At 45.8% G+C, this 16,789-nt stretch overlaps 2 protein-coding genes across 2 annotated transcripts; both read left to right on the top strand.

Annotated features, from left to right (window-relative positions):
* Window positions 1-6,450: 6,450 nt before the first annotated feature.
* Window positions 6,451-8,129, top strand: ATNIH1004_002158 (uncharacterized protein; the record flags this gene model as incomplete). The annotated part of the gene is made up of 3 exons (XM_033566853.1): window positions 6,451-6,648; window positions 6,752-6,989; window positions 7,060-8,129. The coding sequence occupies 3 exons, from the start codon at window positions 6,451-6,453 to the stop codon at window positions 8,127-8,129; spliced, it is 1,506 nt and encodes a 501-aa protein (XP_033428848.1).
* A 3,993-nt stretch (window positions 8,130-12,122) lies between these two features.
* ATNIH1004_002157 (uncharacterized protein) lies at window positions 12,123-16,176 on the top strand (the record flags this gene model as incomplete). Its single annotated transcript, XM_033566852.1, has 3 exons — window positions 12,123-13,095; window positions 13,152-13,998; window positions 14,067-16,176. 3 exons carry the CDS (start codon window positions 12,123-12,125, stop codon window positions 16,174-16,176), a joined length of 3,930 nt encoding a protein of 1,309 aa, XP_033428847.1.
* Between the last annotated feature and the right edge of the window lie 613 nt (window positions 16,177-16,789).

Raw genomic sequence — 16,789 nt, 5'->3', positions numbered from 1 at the left:
CACAGTGATCATGGTAAGACTGTTCCTTTTGCAGGAACATTTGCGATGAAATCCATTATTCATTAGTAGTGCTGAGGCGAAGTGGAGCATGCATATAGTTGCTCCAACGTTTCTTCCAATTCATCACGGTCGGGTCGTCTTGAGATTTTTCCAACGGGTAATCTAGCTAGTAGCGAGGGGTACCTATTGTCACATCAATCTCGCTGCAGCACCTGCGGAATTCCTTGGTCAACCTGGCCTTTATGATCTCTCGGCCCCATCCAAAGAAGAGCCCGAAGCTATAATTCTGGTTTTCCATGAAGTTCGCACAATTTTTTCAAGGTGAGTCTTCACCTTCTTCTTCTTGGCATCAAAGAGCCGTGCGAGTTGGTTCTGGAAGTCAATCCCAGGGAGCAGGAGAGTATATCGGAATACTGGCCCTTGAGGGATCTCCCGGTTTTCCGGGTCTCTGGTCCTTGTGGGTTCGCTGGGTTTTGTGGAAACATCAACCCCACAATCTCTACATGTCCTTTCTCCCGTGCCAAGTCTAGCGGCGTTTTACCGTGGGAATTCGTTGGGCCAAATCGGCCTACACCAGCGTTCAGTAACAGGCGTACTGCCTCTTCATGCATTTCTCTACCGCCCAGTACAACTGAGTGCGATTGTTTTCATCGCGGACATGAGGGTACGCTCCGTGGAGCAACAAGATTTCCACTATCCTGGCATTCCCTGTCTCCGCAACAAGATGGAGCTAGGCTGGCCGTTGGGAGGGGATTTTCCCTTGGGATTTCCCTCCCGAATGGGACCGGGACGGGAACGGGACCAATTTCAGGATATTTATGGGAATTAGGGATTTTAGGGAATACCCCATTCGGGAATGGGACGGGAAACGGGAACGAGCTTATAGATGAGAAGGGAGTGGGGAATATCCCGATTCCTGGGAAAATCCCATGGGAATTTCCCTTATCTCAAATTCTCAATCACGTGATAATTAACTACTTTATATTACTTTACATAGTGTCAGATATACGGCTAATCCCGAAGAGGAAATAGAGTACGATTGGTAAAAAGGTCTTATTTGAATGAATTGAGCTGGTTGGGCTCTTCTTGATTATGTTGATTATTCTGTTGTTTTCGTTGTGTGCTCCGCGGAGGTTTTACCCTATCTAGTCACATGATTCTGGTCCACCAAAGGCCATATTATTTGACACATAGTAATATTTTATATTTTTATGCTATAAAAATTTTTAGACTATACCATATTAGGAAGTGGGACGGGGTTCGGGATCTTAGGTTAAGAAATGGGACGGGAAACGGGACGTGATTTTTAAGATAAGAGGGAATGGGAATATCCCTTTCCGAATCCTATATAATGGGAATCCCTTCCCAAATAGCGTGGCATGGGAAGGGAATCAAAATTTAATTCCCATTGGGAATATGGGACGGGACTTGAACCCTTTCGGGATCCCGATCCCTCCCAACGGTCAGCCTAGATGGAGCGGTGTCACAAGCAAGTGCTTGGAGTGATCTGGAACATCTGGGGCGCCCGTAGGAGCATCTCCATGATACCTCCGTGTCCGCCTACCACAGCACGCGACAAGGGTGTACGGCCCAGGGGATCGTCTCATAGAGTCCGATTAGGGCGCCTGGAGAGTAGCAGTTTCACAACCTCCGTATGTCCGTCCTGTGCTTCTATCCCCATGGGGCCTGGTCATGTGTGGTGGCCCAGTTTAGGTCAACCCCTTCAATTAGGAGCAGTATGTCAATAATCTATCTATTTCCGTTTTCTGTTGCCCAAAGTCGAGAAGACAAAGCGTGGTTATTATTAGCTTCCTTTGGATCAATACCATGGTAAGGTAACAGAAATTGACAGATATCCTGGAGCTGAGATGAAGCCTGGCTCGACGCTATTTTCTGCTGGTGCCTGGATCCTGCCAGGTGCGTTGGGACCACGCCTCCTACGCTCCTCAGCCACCATGATCTGATGCTGGCTCGTCTGGAAGTTCCTCTTGAAGCTCCTGCATACCGTCGGTATCGTCTGTTATGACTTGACTTTGTCCGATAGCGGCAGTCCATCGAGTAAAGGGGGACTGAAAGGTTAACAAACCCGATAAATTTGCAATGAAGTGAAGCGTGGAGGGCACCTTGTCCTCAGGATCTCTCATGACCTTAGTAAGGAAAGCCCTGATGATTGGCTTGGACTGGTATTCAACCAGGAGTAAGCGGTTATCCCAATATCTAGGGGCCAACTACAGCATCTGCGTTGTAATTTGCCATATATAATCCAAATTCATATATTTAGTTTCAAGCACTTTCCAATAGCCAACAGCATTCCCGTTGCTTTGCAGCTCCATGGGTCATCATGTTGCTGGGGCCAGGGGCACATCTAGAAGGCTCGTAGGGCACGATCTAAACCTTCCGACATACTTGCTGAATGGTGAAACCTATTTCCTTTGTAGATCTTGAGTTCTGGCTCTAATAAAGTCTTTCTGGTAGATCTGTTGGAGGATGACCTTCCCAGGAACTACTGGATAGCTGTAAATCTCGATTCCTGCGAACAAACCGGAAATAATAGCTCAATCTCTCTGCCAGGATATGTTTTTGGAGCCAAGCGAAGTTAATAGGCCGTTTACATCTGAAATATTTCTCCTCAAGCGGCGGATTATTGCGGCTGTAGCCTGATAACAAGATGGCCTTGGTTTTCGAGGCTCCGCAAGGATGTCTCCATCAACCTCCTTGATCACCAGGCGACCCTCGCTGTCCGATTTGAATAGTATTTGACTTGCTTTGTACATATTGCCAGCTCCCGCGCGGTCCAGCCTATGCTGAACCACGAGGACATGAGAATGGCTAAGGCTGCTCTTCCCGCATACTCGCGAAGGTAAAGATCATGCACAAAGGCAATCATCGCATCAGAGTAGTTCCGATGCATATTGTTTATTGTGATCTCTTTCGCTTGCGGTTCTTGTAGAATACTGATCTTGTCCCATCAAATTCCTTCACAGTTAACTTTCTCGGTGACCTGGCGTAAAAAATAATAAAGACAATTGCTCGAACCCTTTCCTATTTTCCAACTCCTGCTTCATCGGCCCATACATGCGAGATAGCTGCCGGTTTCTGACAACGTTATCACGATTCAATTTCCATGCGGTGGAAAGCTCCACAGTTTTCGATATTTTCAGCATCTTTGCTGGAAATTTTTGCTTGTCAGTCAACCCACGGTCTTTATTCTTACATTCGTGATATTTTTCCACATATGTGAAATTATTGGTAGGCTCCTTGCAGAAATCAAAGTGTGCAGTTGTGATTGCTTTTGTGCCCCGGAAAGGGGGACATGCTTCCCAGTGCGATAAGTGCTGGGAGGTTATATTCTGCATACATCATGGAACTGGCAATTGCCTACACTCACTTTTGGCAGAGCCAAAGCTTCTTGCCCTCTGCACCACTGCTGAAATAGATTCAACGAAGACTCCACCATGGTACTCTTCGTCAACCCTGAACATTCGAACTTGAAAGTAAGGTATCACCCCTCATTCAAAATTGTAGTAGCCTGTGACAGCCATTTAACCGAGAGAGGAGAAGTACATCAGCCAAGCTAACAGAATTAACCTATTCGCGCATCGACAGAAGGGGGGGGGGGGTTAGCGCCTCGACTCTATACCATCACCAGAGATTTCTCTCTCGCCGATATGTAGAGTATTATATTGTCTGTATATCTCCAAGATCGCTTTTGGCAAGGTTCCCAACGTACTATCCATATCATCTTCACCATCTTTGCTATTGTCCCAGCTTTGTTCTTGAAAAAAGAGTAGTCACTGGTGAAAGTCGCGACGTTTGTCCTCATCGCCGGAGAGAGTCTCCTTCGAGATTGCACAGTGATCTCATCAAGCGCCTTTCTCCGGTGGGCGTGCATGGGGCAGCAGGACTTCACGGACCGGTGCTCTGAGCATCAGAGGGCCCATCAGCGGCATTGCTTATGCAGCTGCTTAGGTGAGCCTTGCAGGGTTTAACTAGGGCTCACGCCACGCGCTAACCTATCTCGCTAGCTTTTTGGCCACAAGGTCGAAACGGGAGTTCGGCCGGGGATAAGAAGTTGCTGATTTCATCAAGGATACACAGGGCTTGGTGCGAATAGAGATAGTAAGACAGCAAGAAAGAAAGAAAGAGAGAGAGGAGGGCCGGTGGTTGGTAGGGGTGGATTATTGGTCATAGAGAACTCATCTTTCCGGCGAGGAATCCACTGGGCATTCGATTGGGTATGCCAGAATTTCCCCCAAATTTGGTTGATTCATTGAGTCATGTTTGCAATTATATCCCACTTCTTGGCTGTTCAGATAACAGGATCTTGGACAACTTTGAAGTTAGGCTGGAATGAATATGGCCACCTGGGGAGGCTCGTCATAGGAAAAAATCGTGGGTAGATAGGATACACTGTAAAGGCTTGAGATTCGGAGCGCCCATCATTCGAAAATTCAGCGGACTTTTTACCCATGGTAGCGGCATAAGTCCGGCAAAATAATTTATAGAATTGGAAGTACATACTATAGCAGGCAAAGGTATGTTCTACTCATTTTCAACAATTTCGTTATCAGTGTCGTTTCTCTCCGAGACTCCTGTTATTACTACTTTTTAGAACTGTTAAAATAGTGTTTATTAAAAATTTATATGATACTTATAAATTTCTCGTTGGTATCTGTTTCTTACTCTCTGGTGAGACCTGCATTCAACTGTCTCGTCCGCATTTTATCACAACAACTACCTAAATAAGCTTCCTGAGGGAGAATGATGCTCTGTGGAGACAGCGATGGGGCCATTTCGTTGTTCGTCCTTGCGGTGCAAGCAACGAAACCTGGAAAATACGTTAAAGTGCTTCTTAGAAAGTAGTATAGACGCTATTTTAATAGCCTATTTAGAGTTGTCTATTTCAGCTTAGAGGGGCGTAAAGCAATTAGGTTAAATGAAAATAATCAGGTATGTTTTAGCGTAATCGTTACTGGGCGTCTGAATTTAGTCAGCAAATTAACATTAACTTGGTTTCAGTAGAGTCGAACCCCATTACACTATAGCATATTTTGTCGAGGCCTCAACCGAATATCCCCCCTCTATCCCTACTTTCCAGCTCAGTGGGGACTGATCGCACTGGCGCTGGGATTGAGAAACGCAGAGTGGCCATTGTTTCTTTACTTTTAACGGCTGCCCAATCACCCTCTCCTGGGTCCCGGTACATGCCTAGAAGCGCTACAAGTGGTCAGCACTGAGGACGCTTCTTCAAACAACTTATATTCTGTCCAAATATTAGTTCACATCCTGCTTGACAGTGTTGGAGTCTTTGTGTCCCTTAGTCATGTCTTTCATTTAAGTTAATAGATATTTCTCATTAGCCCAACACATCTCTCTGTAGACGCTAACTCTATTCTTCCAATCAGGCTTAGATTGCCGGAAGCGTGTGACATACTGGTATAATTAGTCATGCCTGTATCTACGGACTGCTACTGTATTTAGCACCCGTTCTAAGGAAGCGGAGCCAAACAGGTGGCGGTCCTCTGTACCATGGTATACTCCGGCTCAAGCTCGCAAATGCCTAGCATTACGGGTCTTCGTCTGTAAAAGTTCCACCAACATCGGAATAGGCGCAGATTTTTCCCCAGTGTACCTCAGTCTGAGTGACTGGTGGCCATGTCAGCAGTGGGACCGGACCGGTCTCATTGTCTCACTACTTATCTTCCTTTCGGCGAATTATTATTATGGGGCCTGCTTTTTAAACTTGGTAGTCCGTGTATCTATTGGCCCACCCCGAGACATTAACATTCTCACTGGCTTGTACTTCTGAAAATTTCATTATCCGCGCTCCATCGCACCAACTGGTTAACAAGCTTAAATGGCGAATTTTCAGTTTCTAGATCCATTCAGGGGCTAACTCAGGAGGGAGATAATTAAAACATTGCTATACGCTCAAATGGAATATCCAGTCGGCCCACGGTCCACGGCGACTGAAGGGGGGAAAATGCCACGTTCCCTTCAGCCGGAGAGTACTCTAACTGCAGGAGGTAAGCTATGCTGAGAATAACAATAACGTAACCTGTAAACGAGCGGGCCCCCTCTATATTACATATAGAATGGCACTTTTTACAATCTTAATATTTTAACAACAACATATTGATATGGCTTAGCGCCTATGATTTAGGTTGATATAATAACACGTAAACATATTCGTGGCCCGCTCGTTTACAGGTTCGTTACTGCTGTTATCAGCATAGGTTACCTCATGCAGTTAGAGTACTGTCCGGTTCAAGGGAATGTTTACCGGTTACGTTATTTTGTCTGAGAAAGAGGGAAAATTAAGTTTACATTCGCTGTACAGCTCGTTATGCGAAGAATATTTAATAAACATAGCAGCCTGTGAAGCCAAAACCTCAGTCGGAGAACCACCACCCACACAAAGAAAAATATTTGGATAAGAGCGTATCATGGATGGATCTCGTCGGCTATCCAGGCGGTTGGCTTGCAATCGATGCCACTATCAGAAAATACGATGTCCTCCCGGAGCTTCAATTAATGGTCCCTGTGAACGTTGTGAGAATGCGGGAGCGGAATGTATCTTTGAGCCCCCTCGCCGACCTGGAAGGCCCAGCCAGAAATCGCAAAGAAGTGCAAGCTCATGTGGCCCCAGTCCGATGGTAAGTGCACACAGACTCCGAGAAAGTGATGGAATCATGTACAGGCATGTTGTTCTTGAAAGGTCCGCGTGGGCATCACACATCTGACGATGCAGATTTCACCACTGCCACATCCCCAAGAAGCACTTACAGCCGCGACCGCATCCACACCTTCTCTGGCGAATGTTGATGAAAGGGGAGTATCCGACCTTCAGCCGGAGCCACTACTTGGTGCTCCTTCTATGAGCACCCCGGAAGACGCACAAGTCCATGTCGCGCGGCGCCAAGCCACAGAACTGCGTGAATTAAATCGTTCAGCCATTATAACCACAAACGGATTTAGCAGTTCCGCAGGTGTGTAGTAGGATCCGACACCGAGCCTTCACATGGAGCAGTGTTGTTGTCTAATACTTACATTGTTCAGATTGTGACTCGCCTTCCTCTCTCAGCAACACACTATTGGACGTCGAGATGCTGAAGGATTCCATTCCATTATTTGAAGAATACACGACTGGGGCGCAGGATAAATGGCTGAGGCTCAGCAACCCATCTCATCTTGATCCTACTGAGTTCTCTTTTGGCTCATCCGTCGATATATTATCGGAGCCCAAATTCACCAGCGAGTGTTCAAACCAGCGCAGCTATACAGAGGACGTTTGGTTTCAGGAACTGTCCAATCTTAGCACATCTTTGTACCAACATTCGCGCTCCTTCGACTCCAAACAAAGACATCAGAATCAGCTGAATTCAGATTCGGTACCAGGTGCAGGATCGGCAGAGCAGGACTCCGTACTACCGATCGATCGAGTCCTGGCTTTGACCCAGGCCATGAGTGAGACTCTCAGTAAATGGCCAGTTGTAACCATGACACCATACAGTGCAGCAGGCCATGGACCTCACGGTGGGTGTCCGCCAGTGAGCTCACTCTCGCAAGGTGATGGTGGAAGTGATGGGACCAGTGCGAATTCCGCAACCGGAGGGAACGACCAGCTGGCTCCCACTCTCGACTGCCCAACTGCCCTCTTAATCCTCGCATGTTATTTGAGGCTACTGCATCTTTACAATACAGTACTGCCCCAATTACATGACTGTTCACCAACTCCTGCCTCAGTTCAATCAGCCCCATGCCAAGGCATGGGATCACGGACACCACTACAGTTCCAGATTGGCTGCTTTTCGGCCTCTCCCACTTCATCCCTGCAGTTACTTTTGCACCTGACCTCCCATTTGTTAGAAAATGTTGAGATGGCCATTTCACGTGTGGCTTCAAGCCTGAATACGCAAGGGTTCAGCTCTGACAGCATGGACCAACCACCCACCGCATCTGAGTGTTTTACATCCAACGGGATGAGCTGGGGGATGCCCGACGAGTTCAGCCATTCCCCAGCCTTTGCGACTGTCGCCAAGGCCGCTGTAGTGGAAGCCAAGTCTGCCCAGCAGGCAGTTCGCAGGCGGCTCCACCAGCTCCAACGTGAATTAAGCAGGCCCAAATAAGGTATACGTACGAAGATACAGGCAACTATTCATTCCATCCTTCAACAATGGAATTTCTGGCCTTCTACCCGCAGAGCTTACCTTGATCTCTACTGAGTAGATCTAACCTTTGTAGATGACCTAGGGCTTTCAGTCTGATAAGGATCCAGCACGTGCCTAAGGTACTTTAACACAAACTAATATGTATTTACTATGAATTAACGCCGTCCTATAAGCTTAGGTCCTGTTAACGGTACGGGTACCGCATATAATGAGGCTATACAGTGGCGTTGCTTAATGAGATATAGTTAAGGACTGCATTAGGTTTGACCTCTTGTAACATAATTCAGATGCAAACAGCTGCGGTTTCATTGGTGTGCAAAATATCTAGGCATTCTTAAGCATCATACGAAGGCGCACAAGCCCCTCCTCTAGATCAAACGGAACTAAACCTGTAGCTTTAAAACCACTGTTGGTACTCTCTAGGGTAAATGCCTGCTTGCGAGCCTCGTGGTATGACTCAAGAATATCAGGCTTGTCAATGTAGTTGAAGCCCGGCTGTATCTTAACTTGAACCAAGTTCCAGTATGCTCCTTTAAAAGGCGAAAAGCAGCCTATATCAAGAGGCTGCAAGTAGTTGATAAATGAGCTGGCACGTAGGTAGGAATAATATTAGCATATCATGTCAAATCCTGAAGCCAGATGGCTGCTATGCTATCTAACCGAGCAGCAGATATTTTCCGGTTACATGACGACTAGGAGCAGGGATAAAAACCTTATACAATCGGTGCAGTCCAATTTAATCAATTATGCATTATTACTGACTTCAATCTTCTAGCTGCATGGCGGCTTACGACCTTGATACCAGCCATATATATGGACTTACATGGTAGTCAAACCCATCCTGCAGAGCTAATATGAACAGTAAAGGTCGCCCATTCCTGGTTCCACGGCTGGATAACCTGGCAATAAGCTTGGGATCCTCATATTCAGGACATTGACAAATTACATCATCGAAAATAAGTCGTCTTTATTTATCATCCCAAAAAGTTGCAAGCCCAGTTCTTGCCAACAGGTTTAATGTTGGTAAAGTCCGCAGGGATAGAAGGAGTGCTGGCTACATTATTATTATTATTATTATTATTATTATTATTCCATATTATAGAGCATTTTTCAGTCAGAGTCTACGCATGCTCTACCTACCACCCCTGGGTGGTAGGATTTGAACTAACAAACAGCTACATCTTAGACAGGAGATAACTGGGCAGCTGCTCCAGGCCAAAATAATATCCATACAAGCATTTCTTTAGCTTCAGTAAAATTCATGAATTAACATTTCTTTCAGCGTGAAAACCAGTTCCGTTTAATCGCCACTACTGTGTTGCACTGCTGTAGATTGAGGCTCTGACTAGTAGAAGGGCTCTATATGCGAATAAATTCTGTATATAATCCGATAATTGGAAATCAATCTGATGGTTACCCGCTATTTATAAACCAAGTTTGCCGATTAGAATTACAACAATCTTCCCCTGGATTGGAATATTATAAACACGCGATTCTTCAAGAGTGTTGTATACTCGTTAATCTATAAAGTGGACATCACAAGTAACATACACTCCCCTTCTGCTTAATTAAATCTCTTGAACTTTTATGTAATTTTGGAGACATAATGCGTGAATTACTTCAGTATTTCACCTGCAGGTGAAAACGCGAACTGTGGATGCTCAATTGTGGATTACGTTAACAGCAAGCCCGTCGGGATGATCGTGATTAGGCACGACGTTTAAATCTACATTTCTGGCAGCTTGGCCTGTTCAGCCTTTCGGCCATTGACCAGTATTCCTCACTGCTGTACTAAAACGCATATAATATGGATTGTAGTCTGTAACTCGACTACATGAATAAGGAATTACTAGTAATCGTGAATCACCAACGTCACGCCGCCCCACACTTCTAGCCTAATCGGAGTTGATTTGAGGCAATTCCTCATGGTTTACCCACTGGAAACCTCCGTGACGCACACCGATTTGTTGGTCCTCTTTTTCATCGCTGGGCTCGGCATGGTGAAGAGAGCAGAAAATCCGCCGAGCACCAAATGACCCATCCGTACCGAATCACACTGTCTCACCTCTAGACCTCGTCATTCCCACAAGAACTTCAAAAAGAGAAAAAGAAAAAGAAGAAAGTAAAAGGTATGCCTAACCTGTATAAAAGGACATTTAAGCGAATTTATCTGCCGCCTGTATAATAGCCATACATAGAGTTTTACTATTATTATTAGCTTCACTAGTTACAGGAAATAGGTAAGCACGGTGTAGTAAATGAGCTAATAGGCCTTGGGGAATAAAATGTACTGAAATGTGCCTTTACAGACAGGCTAGGGGATAGTATGACCAGCAATATAAGTACAGTGGGATTAGCTAGATAGCACTGCCTATAAGCTGATAGACATATATAAATACAGTGAAGTGTATAACTATTATTTTATAATAGGGAAAATCTTGCCCATAGTCACAGAAATATGTCCAGCTTATACAATATTTTATAGAACTATTCATAACAAACAACTAAATCGATATAGACGCTCTTTAATTTTCTTGTTTGAGATTATATCTACTGGGTCACGGGATGGCACAGATAGTGGTAAACATGCTGACCCCCTGTTGAGCCTGCACTATAATAGACAGTACGGTAATACAAACAGTGCGATTATTCATGCGAGTAGGGAATTCATATATTCATATTCGCATTTCTTATGTCGTGGGAAAACGTAATTGATCCAATTAAATGGGCAAATACAGTCATTCTCGAAATCATTCTGACCTCCAAACACACATTGATTATTTGTCGGCCCACCGCCATGAACTTAGTATGTGAATATATTATTGACCCAACAAAATTTAAATGAGGGCGGCCATAATTTTCCTGACATACAAAACATGAAATATATAAGGTATTGTACTTATTGTATATTTAAACGTCTCACTAGTCTCTGTATGGGCCCATAGGCCATATGACAAGATGCTTAACAGATTTCTTCGAACAACTCGTGCGACGTAAAGGGCTTGAGCCCGTTTGACCTCTCGGGCCAATATCCCTATTGTCCCTATTGTCCCTACAGGCCCTTTTGGCCCAATTGGCCCCATTGGCCCTCAATACATGTCACGTGACTGTTCACCTTTTTTAGGGACCTACCATATTCGGCATCACTTAATCACCCATCTAGATAGTCAGCTTGCCCGAGCCCCCTGAATTAAAGAGAATTGTGCCTCACGAACAACCTTGTTTGTTCACCGCTCATTTTCCACTCTCTTTCTTCTCTTTAACGATTCCTTTTTGTACATAACCTATCCTATAGGTTCTACGGGTTCTGCTGATATACGTCACGAGGCGGGAGATTAGCAGAAGTACGAACTGTTTCCATCCTGTAGTACTCGGCAGTGGCTGAACCTGGTGTCCCTAACGGGAGTGGAAACTGAAGAAGACAGGCCAGCGAGCCAAGCCAATTTGGATCCTATTGAGGGCGATCAAGTTCGGAAAATCATTTCTGCCTGGCTGTGGAAGTGATAGGTGCTTCCAGCCGCCCAACAAATAGCTTTGGAATACGTTCTTGAAAAGCCCCATTGGCTAATTTGGCTGTGATAAATCACCCACCTTCTCACGAGAGCAAAGCGGGGTTGACTGGATTCCCGTCCCCATCAAACCACCTTGAGGTGATTCGATTCATTATTACCATCTTCATCAATTACCGTATTCATATTCATCGTATCCTGACTAATCGAACGACAACTCTTTAATCTTCCTATTTCTGCGTTTTACGGCTCTTTCCAACGTATCTTCACTTTACAATGGTGTACTGTTGGGAGGTCAGTTACACCTTGACGCTGTAGCAGGCACCCGTTCTGTCTACTGCTCAGGTAGGTGGGAAAAGTGACCTGGAATGCAAGAAGCTAACCTGTAGCAATAGATACTAGGAATTCGATTGGACGATTAACTCGCATTTACTTATCAGTCATGCCTTCGCTCAAGGCCTTGGAGACTCGTAACCTATATAATGTTGGATGGATCGCCGCACTTCCGCTGGAGCGTGCCGCAGCAATGGCAATACTCGATGAGAAACATGAAAAACCACTTGATTTTGTCCAGCCTCATAACGACACAAATTCATATTCTTGGGGCTGTATTGGTGAACACAACGTGGTTATCGCATCGCTTGCAGCAGGGAAATACGGCATGACTTCCGCGGCAGCTACTGCATTACCTATGCTTGCCTCCTTCCCGCAGATTAGAATTGGCCTTCTTGTGGGAATCGGAGCCGGCATTGCCAGACTTGAGAAAGGCCGCGACATCCGCCTCGGTGATGTTGCCGTCAGCCAACCTCATGGAAACAGTGGTGGCGTCATCCAGTACGATCTATTCAAGGCGAAGTCTGGAAATCAGCAGAAGAATGTAGCTTTCCTTAACAGTCCTCCGGAGGTTCTTCTTCGTGCATTAGGGAACTTGCAGGCGCAGCATATACTCGAGCCACCGAAAGTGCTTGAGTATCTCGAAGAAATGATGACTCGCTATCCCAGATTAGCCAAACAGGGTTATGTGCACCAGGGTGTTGAAAATGATCGGCTATTTAAGACCTCAGACTCTACCGAAGAAATACAACGGGAGCCCCGTGACTCGACAGACCCCGAAATCCACTACGGCATCATCGCTTCTGGTAATACACTTTTCAAGGATGCTACTTACAGAGACAAAATCTTGGAGGTTATTGGGGATGAATGTATTTGCTTTGAAATGGAAGCTGCAGGCCTGATGAACAATTTCCCGTGTATTGTGATCAGAGGAATATGTGATTACGCGGACTCACACAAGAGTGACCGATGGCAACGATATGCTGCTGCAACGGCGGCTGCATATGCAAAGGATCTTCTTGCTTTTGTTCCTAGTCAAGACCTCCAGAAGACACAAAAAGCTATTGATATTCTGGAGGACAGTTAGTCTCTCTCCTAAACCCTTGTCAAAGAGCGTTTTAAATAACTGTTATTAAAGTCTCAGAAAAAGTGGCCGATATCCATTCCATTACAACAGGCACGAGGACAGTTGTTGAAAGCTTAAGCCTAGACAATCAATCTGACAAGATCAAAAAGTGGCTGTGCCCTCCCGATTCCTCAACTAATCTAAACGAAGCACAAAAGAAGCGCCACGAGGGAACAGGTTCCTGGTTCCTTCAGAGTGAACCATTCAAACAATGGAAGTCTGGAAAATGTCAACACCTCTGGCTACACGGGATTCCAGGGTGTGGGAAGACTGTTCTCAGCGCAACAATTATCGAGCATCTCAACCAGCAACTTGATTCATCTAATGCGGTCCTTGATTTCTTCTTTGATTTCACCGATGCTGATAAACAGTCACTTGACAAGCTTGTCCGCTCACTCGTTGCACAATTGTATTCGAGATGTGAGAATTCTCGAAATGAGCTTAACAAGCTTTTTTCATCCTGTGAGGATGGTCGCCGGCAACCAACATATGAATCCCTCTCCACTACGTTCATGCAGATGGCGAAATATGTCCAAAAGATCCAAATTGTCATAGATGCTCTGGACGAATGCAAAACAAGGAGAGATTTACTCTCGTGGATGGAAAATCTCGCACGTTCCGGACATACAGGGTTCCACCTCCTCGCCACTAGTCGGAAAGAAGAAGATATCGAATTAGAAATAACACAGTGGCTGCATCACGGGAATATTATACCCATTCAGCAAGATACTGTGAACCGTGATATTCGCCTATATGTCCACCGGCGGCTTCGAAATGATCGTGGGTTTGAAAGGTGGCATCCAGAACCATCTGTGCAAGATGAAATCGAGGCTGAACTTATGGAAAATGCTGATGGAATGTAAGATACGTTACTATATTCACGGGTTCCATGGTTTTATAGCCGTCCAGCGCTGACAATGTCTACAGGTTCAGGTGGGCTGCATGTCAGCTTGATATTCTGCAAGATTGTCTGGATCTTCGAATGCTTCGGAAATCACTTAGAACTTTACCCAGGACATTAGAGGAAACATACGCTCGAATCCTGGCAAGTATTGGCGAAAATTATCGGCAGTATGCAATAAGGCTCTTGCAATTTCTTACTTATTCAGAACGACCATTGACAATCCAAGAAGCTGTCGATGTTATAGTAGTCGAACCCAACGGAAGTTCCTCTTTTGATCCCAAACTACGGATGCCGGAACCTCGAGAAATTACGAAAATTTGTTCCAGTCTGGTCTCTCTCGTAACGCGACAGGTTGATGGCAATACAGGAGAGACGTTGATGGAGCTTCAATTAGCACATTTTTCGGTTCAGCAATATCTGAAGTCTGAAAGAATTAAAGAAGCTTTCCCAGAGAAAATGACCGAAGTTGGTATGATGTTTCAAAAGGGCATCAACGAATTCAGCGCAAGAGGATCCATTACTAAGGTTTGCCTTGCATACTTGTCACAACTGGATGAGCAGCGTCCAGCCAGGGAAATCAGAGCAGAGTTTCCGCTCGCGCAGTACTCTGCACGGTATTGGATGTACCATGCCGGGCCTGTCGAGGTTGAGAAGGACGTTCAAGAAAGCATCTTGGATTTCTTACTGCAACCGACACAAGCGTACGCAGTATGGCGTAAGCTTTTTGACCCAGATCGGCCTTGGGATGAAGAAATGCGCCAATATGGAATGATGGCAACCCCTATATACTACACATCCTTAGCAGGTCTCCTACATACGGTAGAACTGCTGCTGAAGGAAGGCGCTGATGTCAATGCACAGGGCGGGCAATATGGTAATGCTCTCCAGGCTGCTTCTGTTAAAGGCAACAAGGAAATTGTGCAGCTGCTGTTAAAGGCAGGAGCTGATGTTAATGCACCGGGCGGGCACTATGGTAATGCTCTCCAGGCTGCTTCTGCGGGAGGTAACAAGGAGATTGTACAGCTGCTGTTAGAGATAGGCGCCGATGTTAATGCACAGGGTGGGTTCTATGGTAATACTCTCCAAGCTGCTTCTGCTGGAGGCAACAAGGAGATTGTACAGCTGCTGTTAGAGACAGGCGCTGATGTCAATGCACGGGGTGGGCTATATGGTAATGCTCTCCGGGCTGCTTCTTTTCACAGCTACAAGGAAATTGTGGAGCTGCTGTTAGAGACAGGCACCGATGTTATTGCACAGGGTGGGTCCTATGGCGATGCTCTCTGGGCTGCTTCTACTGGAGGCAATAAGGAGATTGTGCAGCTGCTGTTAGAGGCAGGCGCCGACACTATTCCACAGGGCGGGGAATATAGCAATGCTCTCTGGGCTGCTTCTGCTAGAGGCAACGAGGAGATTGTACAGCTGCTGTTAGAGGCAGGCGCTAATGCTGATGTCAATACACAGGACGGGCACTATGGTAATGCTCTCCAGGCTGCTTCTGCTGGAGGCAACAAGGAAATTGTACAGCGGCTGTTAGAGACAGGCGCTGATGTCACTGCACAGGGCGGGTTCTATGGTAATACTCTCCAAGCTGCTTCTGCTGGAGGCAACAAGGAGATTGTACAGCTGCTGTTAGAGATAGGCGCCGATGTTAATGCACAGGGTGGGGAATATGGCAATGCTCTCCAGGCTGCTTCTGTTAAAGGCAACAAGGAAGTTGTGCAGCTGCTGCTAGAGACAGGTGCTAATGTCAATGCACAGGGTGGGCCCTATTGTAATGCTCTCCAGGCTGCTTCTGCGGGAGGCAATAAGGAAACTGTGCAGCTGCTGCTAGAGGCAGGTGCTGATGTCAATGCACGGGGTGGGCCCTATTATAATGCTCTTCAGGTTGCTTCTGCTGGAGGTAATAAGGAGATTGTGCAGCTACTGTTAGAGACAGGCGCTGATGTCAATGCACAGGGTGGGTTATATGGTAATGCTCTCCGGGCTGCTTCTTTTCAAGGCAACAAGGAAATTGTGCAGCTGCTGTTAGAGACGGGTGCTGATGTCAATGCACAAGGTGGGGTCTGTGGTAATACCCTCCAGGAGATCGTGCAGCTGCTGTTAGAGAGAGGCGCAGATGTCAAGGTAAGGTGACAGTTACCTTGAAAGACTGAGCCCTGACATGGTATTCTGTGATCCGTACGGAATAAAGCTGCCACTATATGACGTATATTTCTAATCACTTTCAAAAGAAGGGCCTAGAGGCGTAGTAGATTTCTAATCTTCATCTTACCGCCTAGTCTCTTTGAGAAACTCCAGCTTATTCTCTCATTATATGCGTCCCTGTGCTAGCTTAAGGTATGCGAACAACCTGGGTCAGAATCTTCTGGCTGGCTAACAGCGAGGGACTTCCCTTGAGAGGCCACGATGACCAAGATGGAAAAGATTGACTTCTGTCAATCTGTCGCCTCTAAGAATGTAGATCATCGCACAAGTTGTGTGGAGCAATTTGTTCAACATCTTGTAATAATATATATCGCTCATATAGAGATTAATAGGGCATTTAAGTAAATATACGGAGTACACATCGTATATTTCACGTCTTATACGATAGAAAATTACGGCCACACTCACTAAAATGTGGTTGGCTCAATAATATATTCACATTAAGCTCTTGGTGTTGCGGCCTACAAATAATAAGTGTGATTGTAAGTCAGACAGATTCGAGAAAGACTGTAAACGATAAGCTGAAGAAAGAAAGAAGAAA

This window comes from Aspergillus tanneri (genome assembly GCF_003426965.1).
Source record: "Aspergillus tanneri strain NIH1004 chromosome Unknown AapTan_1_pilon_pilon_pilon, whole genome shotgun sequence".
Lineage (NCBI taxonomy): Eukaryota > Fungi > Ascomycota > Eurotiomycetes > Eurotiales > Aspergillaceae > Aspergillus > Aspergillus tanneri.
The sequence above is the reverse complement of the archived record's forward strand: the minus strand, read 5'-3'. Positions and strand labels throughout refer to the sequence as shown.